General features: G+C 42.1%; 1 protein-coding gene across 2 annotated transcripts in view; it reads right to left on the bottom strand.

Annotated features, from left to right (window-relative positions):
* Positions 1 to 26,877, bottom strand: part of ADAMTSL1 (ADAMTS like 1) — a 487,614-nt gene that overhangs the window by 299,547 nt on the left and 161,190 nt on the right. For both annotated transcript variants that reach the window (XM_073552482.1, XM_073552481.1), the window contains exon 5: positions 78 to 204. In XM_073552482.1, the coding sequence (XP_073408583.1) occupies positions 78 to 204 (127 nt within the window). The remainder of the gene's footprint in view (positions 1 to 77; positions 205 to 26,877) is intronic.

Raw genomic sequence — 26,877 nt, 5'->3', positions numbered from 1 at the left:
CTTGTATAGATCGTTGCACAGATCATGTAGTCATGCAGCATTGGACTTTTTGTGATAAATGAAAGTGTGTCACTTACACTTATTTGCAGAAAGCTGTGATTTGTATTGCCCCCGAACTAACCGACATGTTGACCCTTCTCCATTGCAAACTCCACAGTTGTCCTCTTTAGCGGTGCTTCCAAGCTGGTGGTCACAACCAACGATCTGCCAAAAAAGATGTGTATAAATTTTAGTGCTCAGGTTATTTATGTTTTTGTAAATTATTCCCACCTAAGACCTGTAGACCTTGGCACATACTCAAACTAAGTAGCTTGTCTGACCTCAAGAGGTATGTTTCCACTGAATACTTAGTAAAAAGTTCTATATGTAGTAAATGGTCCTGTCAAAGCAAATAAAAATACATAGTCGTGTTTTATAGAATGTCACAGATAACCCTTCATTGGCTCCCTGGGACATATTACTGTGTGTGAGAGCAGCACATAGTAAGAGAGAAAATCAATATATACTGAAGATTGATGCACAAAATACACAAATGTGAATTCACAATGGTCAGTGAATGCAGTTTTAACAGCAGATATCCTAATACATATTATAGTAGTATATTATTATTATTTTAGTTTATTACTATATACACTATTAATACTAGCTTAAAAATAACGATGCTTTGAGCATACTGAATCAATATCGCATAGCTAAAACAAATAGTCCATATACATGGTCCTTAATTAATGGAATTCCAACATTTTACAACAACCATATAAAAGCTGGGAAATTTGACAGGAAAATATCAGTAAGGAAGGAACAAAATATGCTACAAAACAAAAGTAAAAGTCGGTGCTAAAACAACAGTTTATGTAATATAAAGGTAAAAAGATAGTATAAAGCAATACACACATGGATTTAACAAAATTGTCACGAGATTTTAGTAACATACAGATACATTAATATAATAACTACTGTATTCCTTTTTGAGATTTCCTTCTTGCTCAAATGTCTCGTTCTGGAAACTATAGGCCGGAAAACTTAACATCTGCTGTGGGTAAAATTTTTGAAGGGTTTCTAAGGGATACCATTATGGAATATCTCAATGTTAATAAATGTTTAACTCCATATCAACATGGATTTATGAAGGATCGCTCCTGTCAAGCTAACCTGATCAGCTTCTATGAGGATGTAAGCTCTCAAATGGACCAAGGAGAATCATTGGATGTCATTTATCTCGACTTCTCTAAAGCATTTGACACTGTCCCACATAAAAGATTGGTAAGTAAGATGAGAAAGCTTGGGCTAGGGGAAAATGTGTGTAGATGAGTAGGTAGCTGGCTTAGTGATAGAAAACAAAGAGTGGTTATTAATGGTGCATACTCAGATTGGGCCAGGGTTACTAGTGGGGTACCACAGGGTTCTATATTGGGCCCCCTACTATTTAATATATTTATTAATGATCTAGTGGATGGCTTACACAGTAAAATATCAGTATTTGCAGATGATACAAAACTATGTAAGGTAGTTAACACAAAGGAGGACAGTTTGCAACTACAGACAGATTTGAGTAAATTGGAGAATTGGGCTGAAAAATAGGAAATGAGGTTTAACACAGATAAGTGTAAGGTTATGCACATGGGAAGGAGAAACAAATGCTATAATTACTTACTAAATGGGAAACTGCTGGGGAAATCAGACATGGAAAAAGACTTAGGCATCTTAGTCAATAAGAAGCTAAATTGGAGTGCCCAGTGTCAGGCAGCTGCCACAAAAGCAAATAGGGTCATGGGATGCATTAGAAGAGGTCTGGGGACACGAGATGAAAGCATAATTCTCCCTCTGTACAAATCACTCGTCAGACCACACTTGGAATATTGTGTGCAATTTTGGACGCCGGTGCTCAAGAAAGACATTACTGAACTTGAAAGGGTTCAAAGGTGGGCTACCAAAATGATAAATGGAGTTGGTTCACTACAATACCCAGAAAGGTTATCAAAATTAGGTCTATTTACTCTAGAAAAGAGAAGACTTAGGGGAGACCTAATATGTATGTACAAGTATATCAGAGGGCAATACAGAGATCTCTCCAAGGATCTGTTTGTACCAAGGACTGTGACAAGAACAAGGGGGCATTCACTTCGTTTGGAGGAAAGACAATTTCTGCACCAGCATAGAAGAGGGTTCTTCACGGTAAGAGCAATGAGGCTCTGGAATTCTCTTCCTGAGGAAGTGGTGATGGCCAACTCACTGAATGAATTTAAGAAAGGAATGGATGCTTTTCTTGTGAGTAACAGTATAGAAGGTTACGAATAACAGACTATTATAGGTAGATGATTGACCCAGCTTAGGGGAAGGAATTGGCTTCTACTCTGTGGGGTTTTTGCCTTCCCCAGGATCAACAATACAGAACAGCTGCACTAAAAATAGGCTGAACTAGATGGACATAAGGTCTTCCTTCAGCCTTCAAAACTATGTTACTATGCTGTATTATAGGTGGGCCATATAATGCAGATATCCAGACAACCGTTATTTTTTTGTCAGTCATTATAGCACACAGTGATTATTGGGATTAGGTGCCAGAATTGCTACATCGGGTATTGTTTTTGCAGACAGGATATTGAAATATGCAGTAAGAAATTTAGAGGAACATATTTGCAGGTGTTTGTGATTCTGCAGGTGGCCTGAACTTTAGAAACATTGTACTAAACTCTCACATAATGGATTGTATACTATTTTTCCATTCAACTAAATAACTCAATATAAGACCTTCATATTAGTCTATGCAAATTCAATCATGACTTTTTCTTTTTAAATAAAAAAAAAAATAAATGCATGATATATCTCCACACTCATAAAGGCTAGGATCACGTAGGTAGTATGTGTAGCAAATTTCCACCTAAAATCAGGTGACAATTCCTATCCTATACATGAGAATGATGTGTTCGAATTTCTGCTCACATGGAAAATGTCTGCTAAGAAAAATCTGCAAGAATAAGTTGTATTTTATCTAATTCCATGGATTTCACAAAGAAAAGCCAGTACAATAGTTCATGGCAATCCACATTACACATATAGAAAGACTAAAACTCACATTTCTGCCTTGGTCCCTTTAGTAACATATGTGATAGGCAGCAGGATTCCCCCACTGCACAGGATAGATCCCAAGCATTGCCTGGTGTTGTGGTCTCCCATTCAGGTCCAGCCACTGCGAGCGCTGCTCAGCACAGATGCCAGTCCCAGCATCTTGGTCAGGCTCGTGAGATTCATTTGGTTACTGCTGGCTCTTCAGCCAAGTCTATTGTAACCAGTGAGATGCAGGTGCAGCCTGACACTTGTGAGTCTAACTCCAGAGCTCACCCGACAGAGCATGTCCGTGATATGGCGTCTGCTCATTGGTGGTCGGACGTTTGTTGCTCTGGTGAGGTGGCAGTGCTGGATTGGGCCACAAACGACGTCTTGGCCAACTGGGCGTGAGTGTTTGAGATAGAGCCTAGTGTATAAAGGGCCCCCAGTGGCACACTAGTATCACTTATGTGTGGTGTATGTGAGTGGATACTCTACCACTCTGCTTCAACGTGTTGCGCTATATACTGAGAGTACTGACCTAGGTAGGTAGGGTTAGGAATGGGTAACTTCCCCTTAGCTTAGCATCTGTTTTCCTTCTTGTGTGCTGTTAGCATAGTTGAGTTACAGAGCAAGTCCAACACTCAGGCTATACCTCTTAGGGAAAGCGACAGGGTCTGGCACCAAGTGTCATTTGAGTTCTTTTCCTTGGCTTGCATCTGTCTCCTTCTTGTGTGTGGTTTGCACAGGTGAGTTACAGAGCAAGTCCATCCCATGTGCTACTTCCCCTGTGGCCTTTAGCAGGGTTTAGTGCCTTGCGTACTTTTAGCAGTTCCACTCTGTGCTGTAACCGAGCTGGGTACTCTGAGTTCTGTTCACACTGTGGCGTTTAGCACAGTGCGTTTAAGGTGATTGCTTGCAGTCTAGTTCTGCCATTGTTCACTAGCAGCAGTTATTTCATCTCTACATGATGGACCCCGGGATGCGATTGCACTTTATTATTTATTTTTATTCAGTGCAATCCGCCTGTTGGGATGGCGAAATGCACTATATAAAATATAATGAAGTGCGTTCGCAACCACTGTGCAGAATTGTAAAACTGCAGCTAATGTGAACAATGGCGGCGCTGCACTGCAAGTGTTCTCAAAAGACACACTGGGTAAACCGCACACAGTGTGAACAGAACGCAAAGGTACAGCGCTCTGTTGCTCCACAGAGCGGTACTATGCTACAGAGCACCTAAAGCTAAGCACACCATGTTAAACGTCATATGGTGTGAACAGAAAATAAAGGACCAGCTCTGTTACTCCACAGAGCGGTAAAGAAGATATGTGTCTGAACACGTGGATAAACTGTGCTCTAACTTCAGCACGTGCTGACAGGTGGGTGGCTAGACTGTGCCCTGTACTAACTGAAGCGTGCACCAGCACGTGGCCTGACCGTTCCCTGGTTGATAACTGATGCATGGCCAGACTGTGCCCAGAGTAGAGAATAACCTGCCTCACCAGGAACAACTAACGCAAACACTCACAGACCCAGGCCATTAGAGGCAGAGCAGAAGCCCCAAGCAAATATGAATATGATCCTACCGGGCGGCCCAGAGAACCTTTTATAAATTCCATATACAAAGAATGGTTGCACTCTATCATGCTAAAGCATGTCAATGTGGAATATATGTAATTAGAATTGCAATACAGCTTTAGAATTATAGAAAAAATATGAGACTCTTAGCATAAAATTTGGCCAAATATTATCTGCCCACCAGCCAATTTTTTTTTTTTTTTTTTTTTGTCTCTTGTATGTTAGCTAACTGACCGAGCACTCTGCCCTTTTAGTTATAGCAGGTCCCTACTTACCCATAAATGCAGGCATTTCTGACAGAGGTGCCACATTCATCCAGGAAATAAGACATCAGCCGTAGAGAGGTATTCACACAGTGTAGGTACCCATCAGATTTGAGGCCGCCTTGACATTGGCTGGTGGGCAGATAATATTTGGCCAAATTTTATGCTAAGAGTCTCATATATTTTTTCTATAATTCTAAAGCTGTATTGCAATTCTAATTACATATATTCCACATTGACATGCCTTAGCATGATAGAGTGCAACCATTCTTTGTATATTGTATATGGGGGTAGCTCCTCTTGGTATGCACCTATTCACACTAGTTTGGATGTGCCAGTCAGTTTTTTTTGTCTCTTGTATGTTAGCTTACTGACCGAGCACTCCGCCCTCCACCAGGTGGTGATTTTAATTATAGCAGGTCCCTACTTACCCATAAATGCAGGCATTGCTGACAGAGGTGTCCACATTCACCCAGGAATTCAGACATCAGCCTTAGAGAGGTATTCACACAGTGTAGGTACCCATCAGATTTGAGGCCGCCTTGACGTTGGCTGGTGGGCAGATAATATTTGGCCAAATTTTATGCTAAGAGTCTCATATATTTTTTCTATAATTCTAAAGCTGTATTGCAATTCAAATTACATATATTCCACATTGACATGCCTTAGCATGATAGCGTGCAACCATTCTTAGTATACTGTATATGGGGGTATCTCCTCTTGGTATGCACCTATTCACATTAGTTTGGATATGCCAGTCAGTTTTTTGGTCTCTTTTATACATTCCAGTCAGTTAGGACCTTGCACATGGGCCAATCTAGATCCGCCACAGGACCTGAACAGCTGACAACCGACCCCCAATGAGAGGTCGCCACCCCACGAGCATGCTCAGTAGGGTGAATCCTGGACTTAGCGTCAGGAACGCTTGCTCGCCACTGTCTATCGCCAGTTACTATAACTGAACCTGGAGAAGCAGCAGTAACACAATGAACACCACGAGTCTGAGCAAGAGGCCGAGACCAATGTTTCTGCTGAGCAATATGTGCATAGTGCAAATGTGAAAACATATATATCTGAACATACCTAAATCCAAATTGTATGCTCACAACATCTTAAAGGGTCCTTTCAGCAGTTTTAGCATATTAAACTGGCCATATCACGGAATGGTCGCTACAGGGCTGTTTTTTTAATTTCTCATTTCTGTTGTGGAGAGATCAGATTGTAAAGTTTGCATGTAAATTACCTGTTTAACAAAGTCAGCGTTAAGCCCCCGTTACACACTGCGATATCGCTGTAAAGTGACCGATTTTGTGACGTTGCAGCGATATTGCTAGCGATATCGCTGCATGTGATACTTACCTCCGACCGGCTCCCCCACTGGTTATCGCTGATCGCGCGAGAAGCTCCTGGACCAGTCCTCATCGGTCACTTCCTGCGGCGCTTCCTGTGGCGCCGACGAGCGACGCGTGAAGCCGGGCGGGAGGACGCAGGATCGCCGCGTCTGACAGGTAAGTAGCGACCCCTGACCCCTGCTATGTCGCTGGTGAGATCTGCCTGTGTGGCAGCTCACTAGTGACCACCTAGCGATGCACCAGCGATCCTGACCGCGTCATATCGCTGGTCGGGATCGCTGGTGCATCGCTAGGTGTAACGGTACCCTTAGCAGAGATCTGTCTCTGGGGACTTTTAAAAAAAAAAAAAGATAATGTCTCCAGAGAAAGTCAGAACTGGCAGTAATGTGAGATGAGAGCTAAAGATGCAGAGGTGTTTGTAATGAAATACAGAAACACAGCTCTGCTCTATGTGCCTGTCCCACTTGCAATGACAGCAAGTACCAGCAGTAAGATCAGTGAGGAGAGCAGAGCTTTGTGTCATTACAAGCACCTCTACATCTGCAGGTCCCATCTCAAGGCACTGTCGGCTGGGAAAAGAGATAGTAGAGAATGGCTGACAGTGCAGAGGTGTTTGTACTTACACACAGCTCTGCTCTACTCCACTCCCCACCTCTTGTAGTGACAGTATGAACTGGTAGTATGATCAGTGAAGATGGCAGAGAGTCATTACATGTCTTACAATATCAAACAAAGAAAACCTGTTCTGGCATTCTCTGGGGGGCTTCTTTGTTCTCTGCATGACAACTACTGTTTACAATTGATCAACATCATGGAAGGGAAAAAGTAAACAAATCTCTGGAAACGCCTCCTTGCTTGAAGGGGAAAATAGCATATAAACTTACTAGCTAATATCTCTGCAACAGAGATGAACATTAAAAAATAACAACTGTGTTTTATTCAGGTTTGCATTTGCAGCTGCTATCCTATGGTGTGACTAAAACTGGCAAAAGGCCATCTTTACATTGTACCTGGGCAGGTAAGTGTTGCTGCCTTTGCTAACATCTTGCTTTATGGGTTAGCTGCACCCTGTAGTGCATTTGTTCCAAGATCTGGGCAGGTAAGTGTTGCTGCCTTTTTGTCTGCTGTTTAAACTGAATTTTTGGAAACCTTGAATCTTCTTTAGTGGCTTTGCTAATTAGTTTAGTGTAGGGACTAGTAAGCATGGGGACCCTTGGTGAGGGTTACGAGCTTACGTATTTTGGCCAAAATATCAACTAATACCTCACTATTTTTGTATTTTTTGCACTATATTTTTCGAGGTGCAGCCAAGCCCAAAAATGTCTGGTCTCTCATGAGGGGTATTCACACTGTGATGCATTGAGGGTGTGCTGGCCAGCCCGCCTAATTGAAAGGTAGGGGTGTGACTAATAGGCTGTGAACCAGACACTATGCAGTACCCTTGTGTGTACAACGCCCTATGCGGGCCTTTATTGTGCAATTGTATACTGGGCATTCACCCCCTCCAGGAATGGGTAGGTGGAGAGTGGCTGTTGATCTGGTATTTTGCACCTGTGTTGCTATCATCTTGCTTTATGGGCTGGCTGCACCCTGTAGTGCATTTGTTCCAAGATCTGGGCAGGTAAGTGTTGCTGCCTTTTTGTCTGCTGTTTAAATTGGATTAATCCATTGCTCCTGGATACAAAATTTACTATTCATTTTCATCTACCATGAAGCAAGATCTTGCCACAGAAATCTGAACTATTGGAAGCTATTGGAAGACATACCAGTGGTCAGGGATAAAATTCTGGTCCTCCATCAACTTACTATGACACATGTATGCACTTCCTTTATTTAAAGATTTGCTGTATATTTTCCTATCATTTCCTTGACCTCGAATATATATTTTAAATCAACACAATATAAAAATACACTTGGCAGTGCAAAAAAAAAGTTGGTTTAAAACCTGAGCTGTCACTAGTAATGAGATCATAGCCAGAAGGCACAAAGCAGAGAACTGCATGCCTCCAGAGGAGCAGACCTCCAAAGACATGACAATTTTTTCGCCACTTGATTAAACATCTTTATTTGTGTCAAACATTTAACAGTATACTTCCCCCACAGTTGTTTTTCTGCCTGTCTGTTTTACTGCCTTTTTTAAGGCCTGACCCTTTCTTTTCCAGAGAGAGGTCTTCATTCCTCTTAGCCTCAGGCACTCCAACATCTTTTAGCTACTGCTGTTCCTTGGCTGACCTCATGCAACTGGAGATGATGATGCAAGGAGAAGGATGAGACAGTGGCACATGGGGATTCAATGCAATTAGCATCCCTGAGTGAAAGCAGTGTCTTTTTTGATTGTATTCAGAAGTGTTCTTTATCATGCTGTGTAACGCGTGTGCCCTGAGACTGAAATTGTAATATAAACACAACTTTTGTTTTACAGTGTATTCCTTGATTCCTCCTAACTACATCATGTCACGTGTCTCTCCCTCTGACCAAGGAACAATTTGTTTTAAATGTTCTTTTTCATAGCAGTGACACTGTGTATATACATATATCATGAATGATTGCCTTATAGAGAGTCCTGGAGGTAATTGCTTCTAAACTTACACTTGTGAGATCATCACACCTGCAGTATATAGAATATGTGACATTTATTTGGACTGAGAATGACAATCTTTCCGAGTCCAAATGCAAAAGAAAACATTGTATAAAACGCTAGCCTTGGTTAATACAAAGAAAATGTGCATTATAACGAAAGAACAACCAGAAACTGAAAACATGGACATCTTACAAAAAGATACAACATGTGATACTGTCAACATAGCTCCAACAGGAGGACATTCTGATGTTCTGAGATCATTAAATTATGCTCATTACACAAGATGACAAGACAATCCTACTCCATTACTAACTCCGAGAAGATCCAACAAGAGGACAAAGCCATGTATGTAAAATATTTTATATTGGCAGGTAGACAGTACTATCTCCCAAAGCACAAGGTCTTTGTTTATTGGCTGTGGAAACCGTTTGCTGTATGTATTTTTGTTGTTGGCTGTAACCACCAAGCTCAGTGCCTCAGAATTGAATCTCTGCTGTGGTGTAAACATCAAGCTCTCTTTCACTCAGCGTGTTTCCATCAATATTGTGCCCTCTTTGAGAAACCATACCATTACACTGTCCCACGTAAAGCCAGTGTCAGATACAACTGGATTAATCGGTGACAACTTTTGGTCTTTGCTCTACGCTCATGCACCATTCTTATGTAGGGTGTTTGCAATGGTAAACAAACTTTTGGGTAACCAATATAAAATGTAAAGGTACTGTCACACTTAGCGATGTACCAGCGATCCCGAACAGTGATATGACGTGGTCAGGATCGCTGGTACATCGCTAAGTGGTCGATAGTGAGCTGCCACATTAGGCAATCCTGCGTCCTCCCGCCCGGCTCCATGCTCGTCGCTCGTCTCTCCACAGGAAGCGCCGCAGGAAGCTGACGACGAGAAACAGTCCTGAACGTTCTCGCGCGATCAGCGATAACCAGCGGGGGAGCGGGTCGTAGGTAAGTATCAGACACAGCGATATCGCTAGCAATATCGCAATAACGTCACAAGTTATAGCGATATTGCTAGCGATATCGCTTAGTGTGACAGGCCCTTAACAATAAAGTAAAAGAGACTAAATAAAATTCTAAGTTGTGCTACAAAAAAAAAAATCTAACATTGCTTTAAATTTTGCTGTAAAAACCGAAATAAGCACAACAGGGCATAAGTTAGCCAAGAAACTTTTTTTTACCTTACATTCTAAGAAATAGTTTAAAAATCCGAAACACTGATAAATAGTGCACATGAGAAATTGACTGTAAAAGCCACGATTATTCCCAGTACAATGCAGGAGGGTATGTCACTTAATTGAATCAGCTGTAAATACAAGTATTTGAAGGCAGATTTCTTACTAGAGAATTAGCAGTGTGTATCCAAACATACTTATCAGTGTGTGAAAGCTGCTTGAAAAATCCAGGCTTAAATCACACATTGTTCTGGCTCACCCTACTGAAGTATGTATTTATGCGCATCTACCTTCCCAGGGGTGGAGAACAGTGCAAGGGAGTTAAATAATTTTATTAACTAGTCATAGAAAGAAAAAGTCCAGTTGCCATGAATGTTATCCTGTCTGCATTAAGCGTAATCAATGTCATCATTGTTTTTCTCTGACATTTCCCACCCAGTGTTGTTGGGTAATATATGTTAGAAGCCCTCTAGCAAAAGAGGAATTAGCAGTAATGAATTATACAGAAATGCCTATCTAAGAGCAAGGATAGAGGCGGGCTAAAGGGTCATGCGGGAAAAAAGAAAATCTAGTCAAGGATAAATGACCATTGAATGTTTATTGAATCAATGCTCTCCTGTTCAGTGTGCATGCTGTACTCCTCTTACCAACAAAGACTAAAAAACAAATGGGAGGATAACAACTAATCCAAGCTGGCAAAATTAATGTTGCTAGTTGGAGACATTAAATTGGACTCGTAGTTTTGGTAGTATTGTATTAAACTGAACAATTTGTAGCATCTTTTCTTAGAATTGAGCTAAAATAGTGGTGGTACTCTGTTAAGGATCATTTCTTGGCCAGTAGCCAGAGCAGCAACAAAAGGGGTGCTGAACACTAAAGGTACTGTCACACTAAGAGATATCGCTAGCAATATCGCTATAACTTGTGACATTATAGCGATATTGCTAGCGACATCGCTGTGTCTGATACTTACCTCCGACCCGCTCCCCCGCTGGTTATCGCTGATCGCGCGAGAACGTCCTGGACTGTTTCTCGTCATCAGCTTCCTGGGGCGCTTCCTGCTGTGACGACAAGCGACGCGTGGAGCCGGGCGGGAGGACGCAGGATCGCCTGGTGTGACAGGTAAGTAGCGACCCCCGTCCCCAGCGATGTCACTAGTGAGATCTGCCTGTGTGGCAGCTCACTAGTGACCACTTAGCGATGTACCAGCGATCCTGACCGCGTCATATCGATGATCGGGATCGCTGGTGCATCGCTAAGTGTGACAGTACCTTTACTATCAGATTTCGTCACAGTAAACAGTTGACTGTTGGGGGTCCCAGCAAAAGGACACTTTGTGATTACTGCTATCAGGCAGAAATTATCAAAGTGGAAAACCTCTTTAGACCAGATCACTTGAAAAAGTCATGTTAAAATCGAAGTGTGAGTCCCACAACTGTAGATGGGAGGGTTGAACAGACTCTATACATATTACAATTAGTGATGAGCTAATACATATGGCACTATTCGTTACTCGCATGAATAGTAAAGTATCGGGCTATTGGCTACTTGGCGAGTAATTTGGTATTCGCCTTGGTATGTTCGAGTGACCTGCCCAGCAAGTTTGGTGCTTTATTTGCAGCCAATGAACATGCTGGACTGACTTGCCAATCACAGTAATGCCGGCATTATCTTTGGTGTGGCATTACTGTGATTGGCTGGCCTTCCAGCATCATAGGGACTATTTAAAGGCTGCTTACACCATCTTGCGCACAATGCAGCCGGAAACAGCGTAGGGAGAGTGTAGTTAGTGTAGGGAGAGTGATAGGAGTTTATACTGAGCGTTTACTCATTCCAAAAAGCTCTTTTAAGAGCTAAAGACTGTCAAGATTACTTTTTTGGTTTGTTAGGTGGGGATTTAGTAGTGAGAGATTTAAAAGCAGGGGAGTGGGTAAAAGGCAGGAACCTGGATATTCTGATCATTGCAATTACATGCTGCAGCTCTCTGCTATTTTGTTATTAAAATACCTAATATTTGTCTAGCAGTTGTGCAACTGGCGAAAAACTGGTAGAGATAATCGTATGTGACAATTTATCAGGGGCAATAATCTTCATTACTCCGCATTTGCAGTGTCTTAGCAAGCCGATTGAAAACAAATCTTAATTTTCTATTGTTCTAAAAAAGAGCATATCTTTATCTAGCAGTTGTGCGACTGACTCAATACTGGTACAGATAATCTTAAGTGACAATTTAGAAAGGCAATAATGTTCATCACTCCGCATTTGCAGTGTGTAAGCAAGGGAATCAAAAGGGAGTACAAATTTCACGATTGCATAATGTGCCAAGTTTTCACAAAGTACAAAACATTAGCCACATGGGGTATACATATATGACCACTAAGTGCTTGTTGCAGAATCAGGAGGAGGAGGAGGTGATTTCATGAACAAAATGGGTTTAGATGGATGTTAAGACAACTCCCCAACAAAAAATATTTTGGCTGGTTTTACATTACGTTGCAGTCAACTGTAGGGCTTACAAAGTTGGACGAAATCCAGCCCTTGTTCAATTTTAAAAGAGTCAGCCTGTCTGCATTTGCCATTGACAGGCGTGTGCGCCTATCCGTTATGATTGCAACAGCCAAACTGAAAACCCGCTTATACAATACACTTGCAGCAGGGCATGGCAGCACCTCCAAGGTGTAGAAGGAGTGGTCTCGCCAAATGTGGAGCTTGGACAACCAATAGTTAAAGAGCACTGAAGTATAAGGAAGGACGCTAGTATGGTCACTTAAGTACCGTAGTCCTTCACCATCTTGGTCAATTTCTCCATCCTTTCATAATTACACCCACAGATAGCCCTAGTTGATGTGACGGTCGCACAAAAATGTGTCAGTTGGTCGACATTTTCCCCCCGAGTTGCACCGAGTAGTGTGTGGCTCTCCCCTGTAATCCTTGTGGGTGAAAAAAGCTGCTACCTCTGCCAGCAGCGTTGTCTGAGGGTAATCTTTTTAATAAGTGTTCCACAATGGCCCTCTTGCATATATGCATTGAAAATGGCACGTCTGCCTCCGATATGAGAGTGGCAAGTTTCTCCTTGCAGCATGGGTCAAGAAAGTTGCACAGCCAGTGTTCTGTCTCCGACATAATTAATGACGCTTAACTGTTTATTTTCATAACATAAATTCAGTGATAATGCTCAGTTTTTCATAGATGCTGATGTTCACCGTTTTGGCTCCATCTAGTGGCCAAAAATAATAACTACAGTGCTATTCTTAGTTTCATTTTCGTTCTTGATTTCCCTCCAATTCCCAAAGTATCCTGGGTAAGTTTACAAGGCATCATGGTCTATTCCAGCCCCTTTTTTTCTGCCCAGTCTGCCATTTTCTATCAGGCTTGCATACTGGAAACACCTCATCCCTCTTCTCCCCCTGCGTCAGCATCGTTGGTGAGTAACCACGCTCCCACATTTATCCCTGTCCTAGATCACCTTCCTTAGTTAGCTCTCTCCTGGTTAGCTATTAGCGCAGGTAATCTGTATAATGTATATTATGTATTTGTATGTACCCATACTGATTGATTGTATTGTATGTTTTGCTTGTAATTTCACCGCGCCCCAATATACCAGCACGTTCAAAAAAGCACAGATTCAACCTACAGTCTTCTTATATGAATCCAGGTTTATTACTAAGGACAGAACAGTATTTCATGTTGGACAAAATGGGTTTCACGCAAGGGTCTTGGGAAAGGCATCTGGACAAGAACTCTGCCAGACTACAAAGAGTTAAACTTTCAGTGTCCTCACCAAGAAGAACGCTAACCATCCTCTCCTCCTGACGATGCATAACCTCCTCCTCCTCTTCAGACCATCCCTGCTGGACAGGCATTAAGCTGGGATTGGGAGTCCCCTCTGCAGGGCAGACAAAAAACTCCTGTTCACCCTCATCCTCCTCCTGTGCCTCATCATCACCCAATGTGGCTTGAGAATACTGTGTGAGTCTGGGGTGTGTGGTATCAGTCACTGTAAAATCTTGCTCCATAGCCACCTGCTCGGCATTCAAAGCTTCCTCTTTGAGATTCTTCAGTGAGCGTTTTAATAGACAGAGCAACGGGATGGTTATGCTGACAATAGCGTCATCGGCGCTCACCATCTTGGTGCAGTACTCATACTTTTGAAGAACCTCACAAATGTCATCTATCCACACAGACTCGGCAGTTGTTAAGTGTGGAGGCTGAGTGTAACTCCGATGGGCATATAGAAGCTGGAATTCCGAAGCTGCTCTGTTCTGCTCACTAAGACTTGCCAGCATATGAACCACCTACCTCCAAAAACAAATTTATATAATTATCCCTGTGTTGCCCATTCAAAATTTTCTTCATAACCAGAATCGTTGTATCTTGTTCTCACACGCTTTATGCATTTAATAGCCCTCTGAGTCTGTACTTTTACACATATTGGTTGGTAACCGGTTCATGCAGCATTACATGAACACCCCATTTCTTACATTATAGCTGGTCAGAACAATGAAAGCAAGTGTTACCATCCACCTTTTGTGTCTCCCCATTTCCGCATAGATTGTAAGCTTGCAAGCAAGGCTCTCATTCCTCTTGGTATCTGTTGTTTATGTGGTTATTGTTATTCTGTAATGTCTTTTATTGTCTGCACAAGTCAAGTCCCCTCTAAAATGTAAAGTGCTGTGGAATATGTTGGCGAAATAGAACTAAAATTATTAATTATTATTATTATTATTATTATTAAAGGTCGAATTATAGTGTGTGGGCAGGTCACAAATCAGTCGGTGATGAGGCAAATTAAAGCGCTGCTGCAGCAAAGCTCGTCTGCCGAAAGCCTGAGATGACTGTCTGAAATGTGCGCTGACACGCCGTACCTTAGCAGGTAGGTCCAGCAAGTAAGGGTATATTTTTAAAAACCGCTGTACAACCAAGTTCACCATGTGGGCCATGCATTTAACGTGTACCAGCTTTAAAGCCAACACTAAGTTACACCCATTATTGCACACAACTAGACCTGGTTGGAGGTTCAGTGGGGAGAGCCACTTATCGGTCTGTTCTTTTATCACCTTCAACAGCTCGGCTGCGTTGTGAGCTTTATCACCTACACAGATTAGCTTCAGCAGAGTGTGCTGACGCTTTGCCAAAGCAGTGCTGCAGGCCTCCCAGCTGTGGAGTGATTGGAATGCTACTTTCGGCGAGGAGGAGAGTCAGGAACTATAATACGAGGATGCAGAAACCCTGTTGGGACTTAGGAACGCTATTGTTAGTATGAGTAAGATGTGTGATGTCCCTGCCTCTTTCTTTGTCCCAGACTCCACTAGGTTCAGCTAGTGTGCCATAAGGGAAATGTAGCATCCCTGTCCACAAGAACTTGTCCATGTGTCTGTGGTAAAGTTGACCTTCCCTGTGACTGCGTTGGCCAGAGCACAGTTAATATTGTATAACACGACAGCTTATGTAACGCGTTGACGGCACACTGGGAAAAAGAGTGTCGGATGTAATCAAGTACCGTGGTGCTGCCACCACCAAGAGGTCATGGAAAGACTCAGTTCCCACAAGTCGAAACAGCAACATTTCCAGGGCTACCAATCTGGCAATGTGGGTGTTTAGCGTTTTGATCTGTGGGTGGATCGATATTTCTGCTTTTTGTTAAACGTCTAGGGCAGGAACAAGTGAAAGCTGCACTGGGACAACAAACTGATTGATCATACAGTTTCCCCAACTCCTGTATTAAATTTACCTTACAGTGGCTTCACCAGCTATGACAGTTGTTCCATTGGGATCCGGTTGCAAAAATGAACTGTGGAGCATGTTTTAGCTGGCGTTGTAAAATGATGGGGAATATGTATTCCACTATCTGACTATTTGGCATGAGGGAGGGACCTCCCAAATGTAGAAGTGAGAGCTCTCCCAAAAGTATGATACAGGGCCACCTGAGGACCCTTACCAAACTCAGGTTTCACGGCACCTGCTGGCACTCTGTTATTTGTCAGCGAAGGTGGCATAAAGACATGGCGGTGGACATAGTAGTGGTGGCTGGCAAAGCCCAAAATTCAAATGGGCATGTTTGAAATGGCATTGTAAAGGGATGGGGAAGATGTATTCCACTATCTTGTTAACTATTTGGCATGAGGGAGGGAACTCAGAAATGTAGGAGTGAGAGCTCTCCCAAATGTATGATACAGGGGCCCTTACCAAACTCAGGTTTCATGGCACCTGCTGGCACTCTGCAAATTGTAAGGGTATGTGCACACAGAGTTTTTTGGATCTGCGGATTTTGTAGTGAAATCCGCAGATAAATCCGCAGGACTAAAGTCCTGCGGTTTATCCCTGGATTTGCCTGCGGTTTTGCCCTGTGGTTTCACACCTAATACTGGATGAGGTGTGAAACCACAGCGGTTCTGCACAAAAGAATTGACGTGCTGCTGATTGTAAACCGCAGCAAAACCGCGCGGAAAAATCCGCAGCATGTGCACAGCGTTTTTTTTTTACATAGGAAATAAAGGTACTGTATAACACAGCAAAATCTGCTGCGGACCCGCAGAGCCAAAACCGCTGTGGATCCGCAGCAGAATCCGCAGCGTGTGCACAATACCCTAAGCGAGGGCCGCATAATGAGGGAGGGACCTCCCAAATGTAATAGTGAGAGCTCTCTTAAATGTTAAAGGAAAAACTAAAGCCAAAACGCTCCGTGCGAACATATGCTAAAGGGGAGGTATACTTTTTTAAGTTTTTTATTTTTACTTAGACTTATATACATGTAATTATGAAGGAAAAAATGTTACTTAGCATTTTTCCCTTTAAAAAGAATTTTTTTTTGGTTTGGTAGGTCTTTTTAAAAATCTGTAAAACCGGCGCAACAGTATGACAACATTATTCCCAGATACCATATGTGAGTCAGAAAGGCAGGCAGGCATTTTCTCCATGCTGTTCCCATTAAGCTTTAGCTCTTTCCCATCCATTTCAGCTTTTTTCCCATGCCTCCAGACCTGTTTGTTGAGTCCAGCTGAAAAATATTCGGCTTTACAATTGACTTGCATTAGATTCGTTATTCGGTACGAATACAAGGATATTAGAAATTATTCATGCCGATTTTCCCAAATCCGAATATTTCACTTTTCGATCATCACTAATTACAATGTCTGCTAATCCTGTAGAAATCAACAAACAGTACTTATCCAATGTGATACTGGCCAAATTTTATAGCCTCTATTCTGGATACACAACCACAACACAAAAAAGTTGGGACACTGAGTAAAATGTAAAGTAAACAAGAAAACAATCATTTGGAAATCTATTAGAGAAACATTTTATTCAAAACGGAACATAGAACACAGATGAGAAGTTGAAAGACATTTTTCTATTTAATTAGAAAAAATTAATTTAGAAATTGATGGCAGCAGCATATCTCAGAAAATGTTAGGACAGGATAACAAAAGGCTATATAAATGAGTGGTACTAATGTAAAATAGTTGGAAGGTCAATTTTTAACTAAGTCTACATTTTTGGAATTGGGGTTGAAAATTCTTGCATCATTTTTTGTAAGTATTTTTACTTACTGGTTTTGTAGAGTGCATCAATCTCCATGTCCTGTAACTTTAAACCCTACACAACCGACTCCCTCCCTCCCAAATCAATTAAATGTTTGGACTCTGTCTAATGATGAAACATTCTTGGATTCAAATGCAAGAAACCTGGAATCACTGGTATCTGGCAGGTTTTAGGAACTTAACTCTTTTGGAAATCTGAGAGTGGTTCTCTTGTTCTGAGATAGTTGGGAATTTGTTTAGTGTGAGTCTCCAGTACAGCACAATTTACGAATTTTGTAGAAATTATCTTCTAGAGCACTCTCAAGTAACTTTTAATAGGTTTGTTTGTTAACTACTTTCTATAGTTTTTCAGCAAGTTTGACATGACAGAACCTTGTTTTGGATTCCCACAAAATTAAATCTAGTTACAAATACTTGAGAAACAGGTGTAAAACCTTAGCCCAATAGAATTCCACCAAGTGATCCAATCCAGAGTTTCTAAAATGACAGCTTAGGTTTCTGGAATATTTGGTGAATCAGCAGATATACCAGTGCCAAAAGCAGGCCACAATTGAAAGCAGTGTACATGTGGAAATATTCCCCTGACATAACATATGTTATCTGTAAGCATCTAAAATGATACTGACATTCAGGACAACCTGGCTAGCCAGCATAAGGGAATAATTCCTAACTGTTCACCTCTATCAAAAAGCGAAGATATATTTTAAGTAATGAAAAAAAGTTACAATAATAATGGAAGCGAAACAGGTGAAAACCCCAATCTGAGAAATAAGAGTCAGTAAATTAGTTGTGGGTAGACAAGGATATGAATGACTCGCTCGCAATTTAATGAAAGTAATCAGTTCTGACCAGGGTCCAGAAAGAGAAAGCAAGAGGGTTTTTTGTCATTTTTTTTTCCTTTCAATGGACACCAAGTAGATATGAAACAATTTGATAACTAGGAATATAATCATTGCCAAACTATTTACAACTGGAGAAACCCGGAAAAATATTTGTTCTCCCATGAAATTTCAGAATTATCAACCATTGCCACCTTCTGGATAATATTTGTTGAAAGATTTGTCTTCCATCTTTGAACAGACTGAAAATCAGATTGTCAATCTAAAAGTTGCCAACAGTCAAGAATTTCCCAGGACTGTCATGAAATAAGTTTGATGAATTGGGGCATGTCCCAGATCAAAAAGCGTTAGATATTACATGAACCTCCCTGTTTGGGCCATTTCCAGGGCAATCCTTTGGACAGGATTTAAACAAACCAAGTGAATAGTTGTTAAAGGAAACCTGTCATGTCTGCTAATGCTAGTAACCTGCAGATATAGAGTTAATCTGCAGGATAATAATGTTATGAAGGTGCTTGGCTTTTGTACTGGAAGTGCAGCACCTGGGAGAAAATACTTTATCTCTCCATGGAGCCACCGACTTTCAGTCATGCGGATGTGCCTACACTTATTTCAGTCACCGTTCACAGTACTAAAGGAGGCAGTTGTAAGCATGTCCAGCACTGACTGATAGCTCGCTCTCCACTGATGCACTGCTGAGCAGGCTGTCAGTCAGTAACGGGATGTACATACAGCCTCCGCTCTCACGGCTATGAGCAGTGACTGTAATTGCTCGATGCTTGCCTGCATGACTGAAAGCTGGTAGCTCCCAGTAGATATAAAGTTAATTTTCTACTGATTGCCGTACTTTCAGTTCAGCAGCCAGGCACTATCGTAACGTTATTAGGGCTCGCTCTCATCTGAATATAAGTCGGATGAGTAGAATCCGATAAAAAATTATTCAAAGAGTCACTGCTAGTCTGTGATTTTTTTTCTCTGATGGACTCTGGATGAGAAAAAAATCACAGCATATTGCAAGTGGATGTGTATACAGATGAGACTTGCCAATGCAAGTCAATGGGTGCGAGAATTAAATCACACAACACATGGACCATACGTGTAAAATCAGATATTTACACACCCATTTCAAAGGAAACCCGACATTTCATCAGCCAAGTACAGTAAATTCACAGCCCAAACTGCCAGAATAGAATAGATAGAATAGATGCATAGATATATCATATGTACTGTATGTAGTTAACTGTACATGGATTTAGCTAATAAAATAAATATATAAATAAAAAAAAATGTAGTGGGGTGCCCCCTACTTTTAATAACCAGGTAAAGGAAAGCAGGCAGCTTTGAACTGGGAAGGGAACCATATCCATGTAGCTTCCCAAGCCTTTTAATATCAGCTCACAGCTGTCTACTTAGCCTTTACTGATTATCTGATTATTAAAAAGAGATTACCCTAAATAAGATCAGCCCTTAGCTGCCTCAGAAATGGCGTATCCATTAGATGTGTCAATTCTGACACTTAGCCTTGGCTCTTTCTGATTGACCAGATGGCAACTGGGGTAATGGTTTTGGGGTTTATGTCAGCAGTGTACTGTCCAATGACATCAAGCCCAGGGGTTAGTAACGGAGAGGTGTCTGCTGTTACTGCCGGTTCTCATGCTCAGCAGTAAGTTCTCACGCTATGAGCGATGACGTACAGCGGCATTGAACTATAGCAACCTTACTAACATCACTGCTCATCACAGCAGCCGTGTTCTTGCACTGCACAGCATGGGACCCCCCGACAGTGGCTGCTCCTCCAGTCTATGGAGCTATGTTCCCTGAACAGGGCTCCATAGACTGGACAAAGATGACAGGGATCATCGTCAGACCTCCATATTATGGATTACAGCACACCCCTGTGGATTATTTTTGCTTGTAATAAATGGGAAAATGAGGGTAAATGTCCGGGAGTGCTTTTTACAGTTTGTGTGTGTTTATTCCTTTTGACTATGGGGTTAGTAATGGGGGTGTCTGACAGACACTTCTACATTACTAATCACTGGGCTTGATGTCAGCGGACATTTCTGGGGTGGCTGAGGGCTTGTCTTATTAGGCTGGAAAGGGGCCAATATCCTTGGCCCTTCCCAGTCTATTAATATCAGCCGTAGTTGTCTGCTTAGCTTTTGCTGGTTATCAAAAATAGGGGGTTCCCCATATATTTTTAGGGTGGATCCCACCTTTTTAATAATTGGTAAAGGCTAAGCAGACAGCTGTGAGCTGATAGTAATAGACAGGGAAGATCCATGTTTATTCGCCCCTTCTCAGACTAATAAGATCTGCTTTCCCTTAGCTGGTTATTAAAAATAAGGGGTACCCCACACTATTTTTTAAATTAATTATTTATTTAATAGGTTATATAACGCTAAACACCCTTAGTGCCGCATGGAAAGCATGACAGGGTGCTAGTTTATTATATGTAGGGGGGGCTTGTGACATTAAATATTTACAGGACATCTGTCCTATTTATTCTATCTATCTCATATCTATCTATCTCTGCATAAGATTGTTTTATTGGTTTGTAAACTAGCTTTAAATTACATAGAGCATTTACTGGTTTGAAAACTAGCTTTAAATGACAAAGAGCATTACTGTATATGAAAGCTGATGTTTAAGTCACACTGCATACAGACTGCATACACATGTGATACTTATGTCATACGGATGATAGTTGAGAAAAATCGAAGTGTACTCGCATGACGCTCATACAAATTTTCAGGAGCAACATCAGAGCAATTTTTTATCCGCAGATGAGAGTGAGCCCTTAACAAGCAGATTATTCCCATATCTACAGGGTAATACCATTATTGAACCTAACAGATTCCCTTCAAATATGCATTTTAACTCAAGTGAGTTTTCTGGCTAACACTGTACCACAATATCATTTATTACTAGATATCAACTTAAGTGAGTCAATGAAGCTGCGTTGTCTTACCACAATCTACCCTTGAACCAAAGTAGGACTGGTTCTAGAAAACAAGTTGTCAATTTTTTCTAACCTCAAACTTTCATGGAGTTAACATAAAGCTCCAACTTCGAATTCCTTTAAAGATTATATTGAGGAGTTGTATAAATATAAAAGCTAGAGATTTAGAATACATCACACTTCCATATGTTGGCTTCAAAATGCTATACAATAATATTTATTTTTGTAGCATCTTAAATAAGATTAAAATATGATGCATGATGAGCGCCTTCTACACAATGAATAGATGTAATGCAAACATTTCAATCTAGGCAATCCTAAAATGACCTTTATGATTATATGAGATATGTATATTGTGTTTGCCACTTTTCATTTATTGCCTTAGAAAGCCTGGGAAAGGCAGTTTATTGAATCACTATGCAAATTACAAGCATAACTGTTTACAAGACACTTGTGTGTTTTCCATGTCACATTCCATACTGTCTCTGTTTATTATAATCTGAGCATTAACTGTCTAGCTAGGCTTGGTGGAGACGGGGGATTTTGTTCTCCAGTGGTGCTTACTAGTAAATGCTAGATATTTAGTCTAACTCTTAGTTCACTGAGTGATCGGAGAAAGTGGGCGAACTTGGTGCTTTCCTTATGCTCAATTCACTTGTAATAGCTAGGAGTCTGGTCATATTTTAGCGGTAGGTTGGAAGCCTCCAGAATGTGAGCAATATTTCCTTCTTGGAAAATCTTTTGGTGAGCCAGGCCACAAGAGAACGACAGGTAGATTACACAGTTCATAATTGTAAACAAAAAGCATTAGTCTATATTATTTCTAAATCGCATTTAAGTGTAGGAACAAAACGTTATTTCCAAGAGTTCGTTTCTTTTCTTAAAACACGAGTTTGTTTTGTTCTCCAAATGTCAGTAACGTGTCTGGTAACACAGATTGGGAAAGCCTGTTTATAGAGAAACACTTTCGGGAGCCCTCTTACAGAATGCAGTTGCTCTGGGGCAGAGACTGGAAAGTCCAGGTTTATTTTGGTAAATACTTAGCAGAAGAACATTAGTTAGTCGATTGCTCACTCTGGTGCAATGAATACAACATTTGTCCTTTTAAAGAGTTTATGCTAATTGCAGTACTTAGAAAAGTAAAAACTGCAGCAACACTTAGACCTGTTCACAAGCAAGGACTAGAATAGCAAATAATCAAATAGTATTATTAAAGAAGTCCTGTGCAAGTAAAGCCTCCATTCCCCCAAAACGGGGAAGTCCATAAATAGAGGACCTTTTATTTAAAATGTACGTCCAGTTTCAGACTTTGCTTTCTCGAACAGTGATGCGGAAGTGGAAGTAGTGTCTAAAAGATATTTGGTTCCTTTAACTGCATGAAGGTCATCATTTTGCTTTATACTAGTAAAAACTAAATCATCCTAAAGGAATTTAAGCATAGCTCTGTAAATTAACTGAATTCTATGTGATTTATCTAACCCAGAAATATTTTTTAAAATCAGGTAAGTGATAAGAAATAACAATTTGTTAAGTATTTCCGAGCTCCAGCAACACTGAGAAAGTTGCTTGGGTCTTCTAAGGGTACCGTTACACTTAGCGATGCACCAGCGATCCCGACAACGATATGGATCGCTGGTGCATCGCTAAGTGGTCACTAGTGAGCTGCCACACAGGCAGATCTCACCAGCGACATAGCAGCGGTCGGAGGTCGCTACTTACCTGTCAGACGCGGCGATCCTGACGTCCTTCCGCCTGCATCCACGCGTCGCTCGTCGGTGCCACAGGAAGCCCAGCAGGAAGCGCCCGACGAGAAATGATCCAGGACGTTCTCGCGATAATCAGCGGGGGAGCCGGTCAGAGGTAAGTATCAGACATAGCGATATCGCTAGCAATATCACTGCTACGTCACAAAATCGGTGAAGTTACAGCGATATTGCTAGCGATATTGCTATGTGTAATGGGGGTTTAAGACTGACACCAAAGACTGAAGCAGGTAAGATTTTTAGGTTTTGGCTATCCTGTTTAACCGTATCTTGTTCTCTTAAGGATATGAATCCCAGTAAAACAATTTTTTTTTGTTTTTTTCTTTTACTCTCCGCCAAAAATCTGAGAAGGCAAGCTCTATCTCAGAAACTACCACTCTAAAACTATTGTGGCAAATTTGTAATGCCATACATAGTGTTATGATTGAGTCACTGTAGGAGGCAAAAATAGTAATGCTAGCTAAGTCCAGAAAACCAGAGAATTTGGCAGCTATCGGATTGCAGACCCCTGAACCTATCAACACAACTAGCAGTAGCCGTGGGGGGCTCCTACGATGCCTTAGGCCCCTCGATCACAGCCGGAGGACTACATAGCCTAAAGACAGAAAGGGAAATCTAAACTGCCCCAGAGCAGACCCCAAAGTAAAAGGCAGCCCCCCACATATAATGACTGTGAAGCAAGAAGAAAGAACAAAACACAGACAGAAAAATAGACTGAGCAAAGATGGGGCCCACGCTAGCTTAGATAGGAAAGGACAGGAAGGCTGCTGTCTGCAATCCGTGAAAAACCCTATGAAAATAAGAGCCAACAAACTGACAGTAAAAAAGGCCCTGAAGACGCTAGGCTTCAAAAAAGCTATGTCAGTACTCAGGAATATTCTGAAGACAGAGCAACAGGCAAAAGGAGATTCAGCTAACCCCAGCAGGGAATGGCAGAATCCAAAAAGCAAGGAAAACAAAACACTAATGCAAAAAGGCAAAGCAGAAATCTTAGCTTTAGATGAGCAGGAATCAGACTGGTTTCCTAGAAGTCCACAGAGAAATCACCCGCAGGCCAGAAGGGAGTCGGCAGCCTTATATCCAGTCATTAACTCCACTCAGCCAGTCATCATCATCAGCCCCAGGTGTTTGACAATCAGGCTCACTACCTTTCTTCACCAGAAGAGGGAGTTCCTCGGGCCTCAGTAGTGAAGGGGAAAATGAACTCACAACAGTACCTCCCCCTTGAGGAGGGGTCACCGAACCCTCAACCACGCCACCAGGGCGATCAGGGTGAGCCCGATGAAAGGCACGCACCAATCTTTTGGCATGAATATCAGAGGCAGAGACCCAGGAATTATCCTCCTGACCATAACCCTTCCACTTAACCAAATACTGGAGTCTCCGTCTAGCCAGACGGGAATCCAGTACTTTCTCTACCTCATATTCCATGTTACCTTCAACCAATACAGGGTCTGGAGGTGCAACCCCCGGAACAACAGGTTCAACAAACCTCTTCAACAAAGATTTATGGAACACATTATGGATTTTAAATGTGACAGGAAGAGCCAAACGAAAAGAGACCGGATTAATAATCTCCAAAATCTTGTAAGGTCCAATAAATCTAGGCTTAAACTTAGGAGAAGCCACCTTCATAGCAATATTTTTTGATGATAACCACACCATATCACCAACCTTAAATTGGGGACCAATGGTCCTATGTCGGTTGGAAAACCGCTGGGCCTTTTCCTGGGAGAGAGATAACTTATCCACCACTTGGTCCCAGATCTGGTGCATTCTCTCCACCACAATGTCAACCCCTGGGCAGGCAGAGGGCTCCACCTGCCCTGAAGAAAATCGAGGATGAAACCCAAAGTTACAAAAAAAAGGAGACATCAAAGTTGCAGAACTAGCTCTATTATTTAAAGCAAATTCGGCCAAGGGCAAAAATGAAACACAATCATCCTGATCAGCAGAAATAAAACATCTCAAATATGACTCCAAGGTCTGGTTTACTCTCTCTGTCTGCCCATTGGTCTGAGAGTGAAAAGCAGAGGAGAAGGACAACTGAATTCCCAGCTTGGAACAGAAAGTTCTCCAAAATCTAGACACAAACTGGACTCCTCTGTCAGATACAATGTTCTCAGGAATCCCGTGCAAGCGAACCACCTGTTGTAAAAACAGGGGCACCAATTCAGAGGAAGACGGCAACTTAGGGAGTGGTACAAGATGAACCATCTTAGAGAACCTATCACAAATCACCCAAATAACAGTCATCCTTTGAGAGACAGGCATTAGAGTTGAGAGAAACGGGTCGAAAAAATTCAAAAGTCGCCGACTTTTGGCAAAGTCGGGTTTCATGAAACGAAACCCGACCCTAGGATGAGGTCGGCCACGAGGTCGGCGACTTACGCGCCAAAGTCGCGTTTCAAAAGTTTGTTTTGCGCTCTTTTTCAGCCAATCAGGATCCACGGACACTGTGGGCAACGTGATGACCTAGGCACGGGTCACCACCATCTTTCAGAAGGGCATGCAAGTGATTGGCTTGCTTTGGTGGGCGTCACAGGGGGTATAAAAGGGCGTGCACGCCGACCGCCATCTTACTTCTGCCGATCTTAGTATAGGGAGAGGTTGCTGCTGATTCTGTAGGGAGAGCGTTAGGCAGGGAAGAAGACAAAAGAACTGCTTCTGCTGCTAGCGATTTGGCCTGCACAACACACAAGTCACTGTGTGTGCAGTGCAAGGGGAGGCTATATAGTGGTGTATCAGTGGTGTTGGTTGTTGGGCTGCCTTTTAAGGCTTCCTGACACGCTGGCATTGCTGTTTACCCACTGCTCCGCAAACTGATTTTTTAAAAGCAATCCAATCTCCCTTATCCTCTAGTCACTTTTGTCACAGCTGTGCCATCGAGCGTGTCACATAGCGCTCAGATATCAGTGGGCCTCACACAATCCACAAGTGTCCAGTGTCCAAAAGTGTGCGCAGAGATTCAAAATCTCCATTATCCTCTCGTCACTTTGGTCACAGGCAGCTGTGCCATCGAGCGTGTCACATAGCGCTCAGATATCAGTGGGCCTCACACAATCCACAAGTGTCCAGTGTCCAAAAGTGTGCGCAGAGATTCAAAATCTCCATTATCCTCTCATCACTTTGGTCACAGGCAGCTGTGCCATCGAGCGTGTCACATAGCGCTCAGATATCAGTGGGCCTCACACAATCCACAAGTGTCCAGTGTCCAAAAGTGTGCGCAGAGATTCAAAATCTCCATTATCCTCTCGTCACTTTGGTCACAGGCAGCTGTGCCATCGAGCGTGTCACATAGCGCTCAGATATCAGTGGGCCTCACACAATCCACAAGTGTCCAGTGTCCAAAAGTGTGCGCAGAGATTCAAAATCTCCATTATCCTCTCGTCACTTTGGTCACAGGCAGCTGTGCCATCGAGCGTGTCACATAGCGCTCAGATATCAGTGGGCCTCACACAATCCACAAGTGTCCAGTGTCCAAAAGTGTGCGCAGAGATTCAAAATCTCCATTATCCTCTCGTCACTTTGGTCACAGGCAGCTGTGCCATCGAGCGTGTCACATAGCGCTCAGATATCAGTGGGCCTCACACAATCCACAAGTGTCCAGTGTCCAAAAGTGTGCGCAGAGATTCAAAATCTCCATTATCCTCTCGTCACTTTGGTCACAGGCAGCTGTGCAATAGAGCGTGTCACATAGCGCTCAGATATCAGTGGGCCTCACACAATCCACAAGTGTCCAGTGTCCAAAAGTGTGCGC

The sequence above is a fragment of the Dendrobates tinctorius genome, unplaced genomic scaffold (genome assembly GCF_039654945.1).
Source record: "Dendrobates tinctorius isolate UK_male_01 unplaced genomic scaffold, ASM3965494v1 ptg000191l, whole genome shotgun sequence".
In the NCBI taxonomy this organism is placed as follows: Eukaryota; Metazoa; Chordata; class Amphibia; order Anura; family Dendrobatidae; genus Dendrobates; species Dendrobates tinctorius.
The sequence above is the reverse complement of the archived record's forward strand: the minus strand, read 5'-3'. Positions and strand labels throughout refer to the sequence as shown.